At 43.8% G+C, this 11972-nt stretch overlaps 1 protein-coding gene across 1 annotated transcript; it reads right to left on the reverse strand.

Moving 5' to 3' along the window:
• Positions 1 to 121: 121 nt before the first annotated feature.
• Positions 122 to 11162, reverse strand: limd2 (LIM domain containing 2). Its single transcript, XM_062487097.1, has 4 exons — positions 10983 to 11162; positions 3670 to 3714; positions 3147 to 3283; positions 122 to 3029 (listed from the first exon to the last, which is right to left on the reverse strand). Exons 1-4 carry the CDS (start codon positions 10983 to 10985, stop codon positions 2870 to 2872), a joined length of 345 nt encoding a protein of 114 aa, XP_062343081.1. The 5' UTR covers positions 10986 to 11162; the 3' UTR covers positions 122 to 2869.
• Positions 11163 to 11972: the final 810 nt, after the last annotated feature.

Consider the following 11972-nt stretch of genomic DNA (forward strand, 5'->3'; position numbering starts at 1 on the left):
GTAAATACACCACGCGAAATACTTATTTTAAAGGTATGTGGGCCTAATATAGCCTACCATAGTACACTCTAGACTTCTGAGGTTCAGTCTACATTTTAAGAAAAGCACCACACCACTTCAGTCTGAGTCAGCACCAGCATCTTTATTTATTTTTTCTCCAAAAAGCATGTAAAAAAATTAAAATAAAAAACTATGGAAAGAAAAAGAGCAGACAATATACATCTGATTGTGTGTGTGTGTGTAGCAGGGTTCACATTTTATGATCATATTCTTCTACCAGCACAACATGAACTACATCCTGAAGTAAAGAGAGGAGACACAGCACGCGGCCCGTTGGCCTTCTACTGCAAGGCCACCTCATTCCACAGGTCAAGTTTATATCGAATACATTTTCAATAAGATGCATACATTTAAATCTCGTATCAATTATGGACAACAGTGACTTTTGAATTGAAAAACCAAAACGAAGTTACGTTAAATTTAGCACACTAGATGACTTGTAGAACACAGGAACACGGTTCTCGTTCACCTGAGCCTCCTGGTGCGCAGGTGTGGAAAAACATCCTCTTTCGTGTCTCTTACAAAACAAAAGTTAATTCACAGATTACGCGTTTGTACCTTGGCGTACTGCTCTTACAGAACAGGTGATATGGACACAGTGTCTTTGTGTCCATGGTTACCGACGAGGACAGGCATGAACTCAGATGATAAAGACAAATAGAAAACCTCAATTAGTTCAAATATGGTAAATTCAGTAAGGGGCTTTAGAAAGTGGGCAAATGCAGGCAGAATTAAGTGACCACTAGTGCCCACTGCTTTAACTGTATAAAGCAAGCATAAGCATTTTTATTTGACAAGTGAGAAGGTAGAAGTTAGAGTATGTAGAAGGTGGTGGTAGTTATGCACAAAGTGCACTGAATTAAAGTTTTGTATGGAAAACAAATATGGTTAGGTTACTCATTTCTAAGGCTTTTCTATACAAAAGTAATGTATACCTCTTCCTCAGTTTATTGTCTATTCTGCACAGCATGTTTCATTCACAGTAAACTTTCAGCCACAAAATATATTTTGTGTCATTCAAGTGTCAGTCAAGTGGTTAGGGACATTTGATACGTTTTATTTTTATGAAAATTGAGTCGTTTTATTCTTGGAAAAGAATAAGAACGAATGATATTAATAACCAACTGTGGTCTGCGTAAGTTTGCACTTTTGGCTAGGTCTCGTCACATACTCAAAATGTCCACAGAACTACCGCTAAACCAACAGCTGCCTAAGGGCCTCCGGGTTGACTAGCCAATCCCTTCCACGCTTCCACCAGTAGGAGGAGCTCCATGCAGAGGTTCAGGGTACACTGTTCTAAACTCTGCTCTTACAACTCTAAAGGCCTTGGTCTTCGCAAGCTCTGAAAGAACAGGCTCCGGTGCTTCAAGACAGCTAAACACTCGAGACATAGAGGGCCCAGGTAGGTACTGACCCAAAAAAGAAAAATGTTAGTGAAAGTGACACGCACTATAAGTTTCTACGAAGGAAGATTATATGGAACGATGTGATGCCCCATCAAGATAAGACAGTATGTTAGAGTGAAGTCTAGGTTGGTTTACACACTGGCAGAGCAAAATACAGCCCTAGCATGATATAACTGTAGGGGCTGGAAGTAGCACTAAATGGAGTGACGGTTGGTTTACTGTGAAGCTGTTCCCTGTAAAACGTCTTGCCTGGTGGTCATGCATGGTCATATGCGCAAGACAGAGTACATTATAGTGTGATATGTTCACTAAGTACAAACTACACCTATATGTACAGATCAACCTATGAGATACTTCTCATACCCAAAATAGGACATTTAAAACCCATTAATATTCCAGCCATATAGCTCTGGTAAAAGTAGCTTTCGGCATGACATCAGTCAGACTCAGCATATACACAAAGAGTGCTTGTTAAAACGTGATGAGTCAATGAAGCACATTTAAACAAATTCAAAACGAGAGGTTAGTACAGTAACAAGGCGAGTCTGAGACTCAAGACAACTAACATGCGCATCACACCAGACAGCCCATTCAGATCACAGGAACTTAAACAAAATATTTTTACAAAATATAAAATTAAATGGAATAACGAAAATAAAACTCTGTCAGAAAAGGAAGCGGACAGTGAGAGGACAGGCAGGAGTGTGCCATTATGTGAGATTGTTATATACAGTACTGTGTTCCAGGTTTGTTTCTCAGATTTCAAAAACCCTGATCAACTAACAACATGACCACTAGAGAACTGCTCAGTCAATACACGGTGGATCCATTTTTAAGTAACAATCAGAAAGATAAGTAGAATAGTCAAATAAACCCCCTCAGAATCTTGCCCTGAATGTATGCTCCGCTACTGCACAGAGGTAGGCCTACTGATCTAGAACTTCACATTTAACAATGAGTTCTTCCGAGCATACCATTTCCTTACGACTAAGCAAGAAGGGTGCAACTGGAAAAAAAAAGATTTGAAAAAAAAAATGTTTTTTGAAAAAGGTAAAACGTTTTAAGATTTCACTTCCCACTTCCAGCAGAAATTTAACACTGGCTGGTGGAGAAGGTGTTTGGTCACCATCAACAAACATTTCCCTGGAGGAAATGGAAAATAAAATGATTGAAAGATAATGATATGCGCTCAATTGAAATCAAGATAAAAACACCTCACCATCTGACGTTTCAAGCAGGTCACATCATTTACTGTGTGTGTGTGTGTGTGCGCCTGTGTGCATTTTTCACGATGTGCCATATGATGTGCGTGTGTTCAAAAATGGCGGGGTGAAGGTGGAGAGAGAAAGATGGGTGAGATGGGCGAGGGATCGGATGGCCAGGACGACGCAGGCAGACGGGGGTTATGCGGTCTTGGTTATTTTCTCCGCCTCCTTTGAGGCCCACAGCTCCTTGTGCTGCTTGCGCCCAAAGCCCTCGTCGTAGTTGCCTTTGCTTTTGAAGAGCTGCTGGAAGTGGGGCTTGCAGTAGAACTCACCCTGTAGGGCAGCGTAAGTGCCAAGGCTGCAAAACAGGAATCGAGGGAGGGGGTCAATATGTGTACAAAAAGGTCATTGCTGTGTGTGTGTGTGTCAGATTAGTTAATACATTGACATTGTTTGTTGGTGTACGGGCCCCCACCTGAGTTTGGTGTTGCAGTGCTTGCAGCAGAAGCAGGTGCTGTGGAAGATCAGGTTGTTGGCCACCAGTCTCTCCATGGGGTAGACAGTCTTGTCACAGGACGAGCATACTTCCCTTTGAGTCTTGAAGCTGAAGGACTGGACGCAAGGAAAAACACAAACACAGTCAGAACTAGGCTTCCAGAGAGCTGGGGTTCTGTGGCCATAAAGCCAGTTTACAGAATAAAGCCAGGCTTACTTTCCCTGGCATGAGCCTGGTTTATTCGGTAAACTGGCTTCGTGGAACAGGCTCCAGGTTTGGCTGAGACTAACTTCAGTTATTCAGATATGTTCAGTCATATCTGTGGTATGACCGACAGGGCCTGTCAGTGGCTCAGTATGAACAGAGGTCTTGGTGCATTTTGCACTATGCTGTGACCAGTCTGACGGTGATCAGTGGCTGAGATAGAGACAGGTGGACAGATGAACTGACAGGCAGCCCTACTGAGCAGAGTGGAGTGGTTGTATAATGAAGGTATATTTACTTTAGAGCGCTGGACCGGTTTCTCTTCAGGGGTGTTTCGGTTGTCCTAAAGGAGAAGAAAAAAGCAAATATGTTTATTTTGACCTCTACACACACACACGATAAATACAGTAGTCAAAATGCCGGAAACATCAACATTGCACATCACCAATGTTACACAATTTTCACAGGCAGACAGTGTGAAGCGACCAACTGCCATCCTCACCCCAGTCACTCTAAAACCACCTTTTCCCCCATCCTTGTTTCATGTAATTCCATCCCATCATTCCCTTTCATCACTGCCTCTCCCCTCCGTGGGCCTCTCTATCCTGGTCGCTCCATCTGTCTGCGGCCGGCGCTGTGAGGGGATCAGGAGCCTTCTGTCGGAGCGCGTCAGCCCTGCTAGGCGCCGCTCACTGGCTGCTCTACAACTGCACTCACAGGCCAACACTAGGAGGGAGCACTGCTCCGTCATACTGTATTCTGATGCACGTTCCACATACTGTGGAGTCCAAACTCCCCCCCAAAAATAAAAAAATCTAAGTAAGAACGCAGGCACCAGAAGAAGGAGATGTTTTACGAGCGCGGACTGAAAAGTGCTGTTCAAAAATTCAATTCCTTTCCAGACTAGCATTAGCCTTGTAATAAAAGCCTATGCGCCTGCCCTGTTATCAAAGAGTGGCCTGAGGGCAGAGCTGTTACACACACAGCGTCCTCCCAGATCATTGAGGTCGAGTCAATACGTGAAGAGGCACTTTGATCTAAAATCTTCATCCAAAACAACAACAAAAAAAGAAAGAGAAAAATAACTGGGCGGGGAGGGGTCAAAAAGTCGGTCAAATGTGTTTTGCTTCCAGGCTTCTCACCTGTGACACACCTGGCGAAGGGAACCATCCGTAAGGATGGAATGCCCTCGGGAACCTTGGGCCTTGTCTCCATGGTTACGTCTATGACCATGTCTTCAGGCCGGACTAACAGGTCGTTTGGGTGGATAATGAGGGCTGGAGAAAGCCAGGCACATTGGGGCTCCGCACGCTGGTGACAGGCGCTAAGGCAGTGTGCAGAAGGGCTCTCTCTCTCTCCCTCTCTCCCTGTCTCTCTCTCCCTGTCTCTCTCTCTCTCTTCCTGACTCTCTCGCTCACGCTCTCTCTCTCTGTTTAGGAGGGGAAAGTCCACTGCAGACTTCACTAAAACCTGATTATATAAGGGGGCTGGGGGGAGGGAGGGAGGTTTAACGAAACCTTTTAGTGAGGCCTCCACATCGGAGACAACTACAACCCTTTCATGTAGTCGTACACCACCCAACACACACACACACACACACACACTTTTATGCAAGCACACTGAAACTAGGAAAACACGTAATCGCACCAAAAACAAAACACAATTCAGCTCCGAGACATGTTGACCAGACAAAATCCCTGGCGAGTGACACATCAGACCAACCAACGATTCAATTATGCAGCACTAAACAAATTGTTGCCATTAGGCTCAGTGTGTTGTGCCGTATCCCTTACACACACACAGGTCACATTTCTCCCCTATGCCAGACGGTGTCACAGCTGTACGCTGTGAAACAAACGGAGGGAAGGAGGGAGACATGGGGGGGAGGAGAAGTGTCCGTGTGCAGCCTGTCTATCATCTGGGGACAGCCTGACCTCATGGACCCAACAGGTCAAGTTCACACCTCTGACCTCACGCAGACATCTAGAAAGAGAAGAATGGAAAGATTGGTGAATGGGAGTGGGGGGGAGAGGGAGGAGGAGAGGATTATAGCTTCCATATCTAAGATCAGGAAGACATTTCAGCGGGCTAATTTTCTCATGGGAGCACAACAGCTTCCTGAAGATGCTATCACCATCCTCTCTTCCTCATTACACTAATTTAGCCTCTAGTGGGTGTGTTGGTGCAAATCTTGCATACTTGGTTGCTTGGTGTAGCAAGCCAAGCCTACTTCCTGTTCCTGAAAGTCTTCCTAAAACTGGTTCCAGAGCAAAAGCCCCTCATGGTTCCAGATTTGCAGTGTGTAACGCCACCTGGTCCAGTCTTAAAAGAAAAACAAAAAGTGCAATATATACTCAGGTGACAACTCTGGGCAATCAGTTCATGCAAGGCATCGGGTTTCTCATGCACACTTGTCCTGTTGCAGAATCGGACCACAACTTGAGCAGAACACTTCAGCAACGTTTAACATTCCCTTCCATCATAGACCAAGCTCACCAGGCAGAGGCAACAGGCTCTTGTATACAAAAATGAAACCGGATTAGATGCCATGTCAAGACACACACACACACACACACACAAATCCTGGAAGGCTGCACCATAGCCATCTGTCTTATGTTGCCATATTTGTACATGAGATGCACGACATCCCTTCCCAAAAGCTAGCGTTTAAGCAGGAAGTTGTAATGACACCCAACTTCCTGTGTTTGGCTGTCTATCTGGGGAGGGGGACATAGATACAGGCCCAGTCAACTGCCACCCTGCTGCCTAACATGGGAGAATCTTATTGCTCTTGATTAGGTCCATATATGGGCATCACCATCAGTGCTTACAGCCAAACCAACATCAAGAGGAACTAAAAGAACAGAGTCTGTTCTGTCTAATCTATGGCCACGAACACCATAAAATATTTTTTGGTGCAACAATATGGGATTAAAACAAGTCTGAAAAATAAGAGGCCTTGATGTGCCCATTATTGTTGACACGAAGATTCAGTTGCAATTTGGTGCAGGCTGCCTATGTTTGGAAGGTGCAACCATATTTGGAGGGCTCTTAGCGAACAAAGAAATGCTTGCTTTCTCAGATTGCGCAAGATCAGTCTCCTTTTTCAGCAAGAGGCTCAGTTGTTGCTTGGTGACGTCAGATCTTAACTTTCAATCTCATAGCCGAACAGAAAACACTTATTAATAAAAAGGTTGAAACTGTCCCTAAAACACCGTGCATCGAAGGCTCGAGAGAATGTCTCGCTGTACGTTTTAAAAAGTGTGCAAGCGAGAATTCTTTAGGACCTGATTCTTAAAGCCACACCGTGGTAACTTAAGTATCTTCTTCTCCATGCTGATGATCCTCTTATTGTTTTACCAAGACAAATCCCTATTGCGTTCTCCCTCGACATTAGACAAGGGGCTGAGCTGAGGAGGTTTCCAGAGGTACCTGCACCTTCAAAGCCATGTAGGCCTTTAGACTATTCTAAACATGGAAATACTCAGGTCATAAACTGGAGACAGGTAAGCATCCTCTTCTTCAGACCATAAACCGGACCAAACGTGTTTACAAAAAGAGTAACTAAGTAGCTAATCCCTCACTTTTAGTAGTGTTACAGCACCACTCTGGAATATTACCAGAGAGACTCTGGTCTTTGCACTGCTGAACACAGTGATGAAGGACTTGATCTGTTCGGGCTTAGTGACAGTGTCCAGTCCGAAGCTGAAGAGTGCAACTGGCCCTACATGGGGAGAAGGGGCCGTGTGCTAACAAACGTCAGTGGTCATTAATTTCACCACGTCTTTCATTGTGTCATGTGATATTTTTAGAACCGTGATCAGCGCCTCATCCCCTTGAGAGAGACAGAGGGACAGATTAAAACGGCATCAAAATGCAACAAGGGCCACGTCCCACTGAGAAAACGGTAACTGCAGGGTAGTGATCAGATACAAGTGTCTGTCTCCCCCCCCCCCCCCACCATGAACATGAGACAGGATCTCTGATCTCTGAGAAGCCTTGTGCAGTTCTCGGGGAACACCACAGAAACAAACATGTGGTGGGGACATGGTTGACTGCTTTGCAGCCGAGTGCAGAGAGAAACACTTGCTTCATGAAATGTTGACACATTTAAGGGTAGAAGATCAGGGTGAAACTAGCTGGTCAGCAGATTGAAGGCTTTTCTGGTCTGCCAACTTCAAGTAGGCCGCACAAATGTTTGGGGTGTTAAAGACCCAACAAAACGCACACAAGCAAACAACTTCCTCCTTTGTTAACGTCTTTCCCTCAACAACACCAAGTACGACTTACAATCTGCCAAAAACGAGTCTAATACAAATGATACAATGTTGTACCGAACATTGTCTGCGTTCTGTAGCTGGTGGTGACGTTTTCCGTGAACTGACATGAAACCGTTTCTTCTATTTGACACGCCTGGAGGCCATTTCCTGTGAGCTGGCTGGGGGTGGCGGTGGTGTAACTAGTGACACAGACAGACAATGCGTCGTAAGATCATCCCTACACAGGATGTGAAACCTGTGTAGCAAGGTTCCTGAAGGCTGAGGTCTGAGTTTTCGTAGACGGGACACCAGACGGACCGTTTCCCAGGCTTGATCTGGACTTCCACTTTCTCACACGACTGCTTTCTAACACATGACTCCTTTCTAACTTGCATACATCACAACCAAGTGTTATTTCAGGAGGCCCAGTTCTCATCTAACATGTAAACTTCTTTTTCTGAAAGAGCTGCCAGTGTCTCCATAGTTTTCTAGGTCTGCAGAAAACGCACCACATACAAATCATGGGAAAGACTGAAGACACAGTTATATTCATGCTTCCAGGTAAGAACGTTTGCCACCTGTATGAACCTGTGCGTATGCATGTGTACTGCATGTTCAAGAGGCCACATTCAGTCTCAAGTTCTAACAGGTTAGGCATTGAGTAATACCTAGAGGCTGTATTGGCTTGAACATACATGTACCCAAAAGGTTTCTGATACCTGGCATATTTGTATGGGAGTCAGGTGGCTGAGCGGTGAGGGAATCGGGCTAGTAATCCGAACTGACGTTGTGGGCCTTGGGCAAGGCACTTCACCCTACTTGCCTCGGGGGGAATGTCCCTGTACTTACTGTAAGTCGCTCTGGATAAGAGCGTCTGCTAAATGACTAAATGTAATATTTACCGAAGACAACACAGCCTTCAGCATCTGATCAGATGTTATCACACAGTGGGGAAGAGAAGATTTTTTTTCCACCAAAGCCTCTGGGGGGAATTCTAGATGACATGCCCAATCGTGTTGACAAAAATGAATGCAAATCTGTCTACTGTTCCAGATGCCCTCTTCTCATTTTAAGCTGCGGGCTTTATTGACATAGCAGGGGGCAGGGCTGACGTTAAGGAAGTGTGAGGCCCCTGGAAAGGGTTAGTCTGGAGTGGATGTTTCACAGGAGGAAAAGTCGGCTTTCATTGTGTCATGTGATATTTTTAGAACCGTGATCAGCGCCTCATCCCCTTGAGAGACGGATTAAAACGGCATCAAAGGAGGAAAAGTGGCTGATCTTGGTCAATTATCAGCTGCCATTTTCATTACTATTTGATTGGAGGAAGCAGTGTGACATTTTGAAAAGGTTTTGTGTTGAAATGTCCTTTTTTGCAAACTGTTGAAACCAATAAAACAGTCGAGGGTCAATTGTTATGAAACTGTGATGCAAATTAACAGGAACTTCAATCTCACCACATTCAAAGATGTAAATCCTTCAGTCATGTAAGCCTACAGTACTCTTAAGACTCATTATTTGTCATAAACAAAGACAAAAGTTTGGTCTGGAAAGCTTGAATAAATCCCATAATTCTGCACGAATAAATTCTCTTACATTCTACCAGAGCAATAAAACATGATTATTGGATTATCATATTTTGTAATCTTTTACTGACTGATTTATTTCTGGTAGCGACTGTATTTGGGACTCATTACACAACATTTCTGAGAAAATGCTTAGATGCGTGCAATGACTACACAATCTTTTTTTTACACGACTGTATATCGGACACCCCTTAATCAGTAAAATTATCAGATCATCTGCATTAATTCACGGATTGCAGGACAGAGGGTATTGAACCAGGAATAAAATCAGCTCCTGAGGTTGCCTAACCTTGATGACGTGCACCTGGAGGGGATATTAACGGCTGCTATTCGGAATTGAAGCCAAGCAATTTCTCATCGTTATATATGCATCCGTCTTAGCCTTGTGCACCTATGGAAGAGAGGCTGTTTTTGTATTAACATGTGTGCATATTTAATTGAATTCCAATACACTTATTCCAGCAAAACAAAAACAAAAAAACTTGTTTGTCCATCAAAGTATATTGGAAAACAATGCTCAAGATTGGTTGTGTTGCTAGTCGTGTATTACTAATTTAACTGGAGCGCAATAAATCAGTCAAATCACGACACCAGCCGTCCAATCAAGTTTCAAATCCGCCAGCATTGACGTAAATCTGTCTGCAAACCATATGTGTCAAGTCACAGTAAACACCGGCATAAATTACAGACAAGGAGCACGCCGACGACGTTTAATTACCGGGATGCTGCAGATCGAGAACTAGTTTGACAAGACCAGATTGTTTTTAGAAGTGTGTTCCCTGGTCTAAACACAACCGGGGATATGGTTGGACAAGGCGTTTGCGTGAGGGTTGCTGGCACAGGTATCTGGCAATGGCAAAGCTCGCAGAATGACTCTACAGCCTTAATATCAACGAAATTACATTAGAAATCTTGTAAAGTGGGTTCCTTGTTGCACACTGTGTGATGAAAATCCAGTTTCTCCACACACCTTACGTAACATCGAGGAGTCTTCAGGTGCTGTACAGTACACAAAATGATTCCCGATATCATCAAGGGCAGCATCTAGTCTGGTATATAACGGAGTCCTATAAGCATACATTTCCGTTGCTGCTCGTTGCTTTTGGGTTACCGTAAAATAGATTTTCACGATCTCAATCATGTCAGAGTGGCCTGACAAACACGCAACCGAGTCAAAATAAACCTTATTACAATCATTGTAGCCTATTCAACAGTGAAAGTGAGACAGCATCTACAAATCGTCAACGTTGTTCACGGAAGCAGTGGACAATGCCTGGGTTTCAAGCACCCGCTCAGGTTGAGTGACAGGGGCGAAGAGATAACCCCACAAAAATGAAGTCAAGATAGGCTGATCGCTATTGTTGAGATTGCACGCAAGCCAACGTCCCTGGTATGCAGTTACCTGCTAATATGTGATGTAAATAGGGGCACAATATAATACATAAGCATATTCAATTCACTCATCATTTCTTTAGGAGTAACTAGCCTATTGATAATCATACAACAAAAGAGTTGGTTTTAGACATAACGTTAGATAGTATTTGAGCGCATAGTCGCACATCATCCCACTTGACGAAGAAGCAGGATATATTATTTACTCAAGTAATCGGTCCTGTTCACATCACAGCAGATAAAGACCGAGCCATTGCTCGCTAGCTTAAGGGAATGGACATCACATCACAAAAGAAGAGGGGGGGGTAGCTAGGCTATGTGCTGGGTGTACAGTGCTGTGGCTAGATCTGTGGAAGAAATTGGCAAGAAACACTTACCATCTTTGCCCTGTCGTTAACGTCAATGAATGCGTCCTCTTGTTCGTCTAAAATTGCTGTACTCGACTGCCTTTTAATTCTTTTGACGGGCCGTTTAAGGCTTCGTTTAGATTAGCTTGCCACAGACCCGGCGAGTTACCTCTGCTTGGCTCTCACCCCTCCCCTCGATTTTCGAGTCGTTTTTTTAGGATTTTCTATCAGCAGGATGTAGCTCGCTATTGGTCCAATGTGTATACTCTCGTTCTCTCACCCAAAACAAAAATGCCAAACTGGCCGATATTCTCGAATAAGGTGCGAAATATATGTTTGAGTTAATAATTATGAAATTCTATAAAAGCCGTGAAAATAAACTGTAACGAACCGATATTTCATGCTGATGTGTGTTCAATTAGAGACAGATAAACAGGCAGATACAGTAGATCGATAGATACCTATTGTACAGCTATACATTGTGATGTATTGCGAACTATTTAACGACAGACGCACCAACATGGCACATGCAGTGTGCAGACACTGTCTTCTGTATTATGACTTCCGTACAAAGTTGTGAATAAAAATGTTGTATAATACGCTGAAATCTTGCCAGACTCGAAACAGTTTGTAATAGCCCAAAGTCTGGAACTTTCAGACCGTTGCAATTTAACCCACATTCACATGACAGAATGTCAGACATGCCCAGAGAGAAAACTATTAGCACTACGAATGCTGAACGATAATAAAAAAAAACAGCACAATTCATTCATTCATCAACCCTAAGAATATGTTCAGTACAAGTTTGAAGACTATAATAAAAAAAGAAGACGAGGATAATAAGCCTCTTGCTTCATCGATAGTTCCATGACTACAGTATATGACGTGAAGTCAGGGGTGACCCATAATTTGTTTATTGAAAACAGCTGCTCAGATCCTTAAATGTAGAACGGAAAGGGGTATGGGGGGATGGGGTATATTTGTGTGTACGAGTTTACTGGAAACCACCACCTAGTGGTG

The sequence above is a fragment of the Osmerus eperlanus genome, chromosome 2 (assembly GCF_963692335.1).
Source record: "Osmerus eperlanus chromosome 2, fOsmEpe2.1, whole genome shotgun sequence".
Classification (NCBI taxonomy): Eukaryota; Metazoa; Chordata; class Actinopteri; order Osmeriformes; family Osmeridae; genus Osmerus; species Osmerus eperlanus.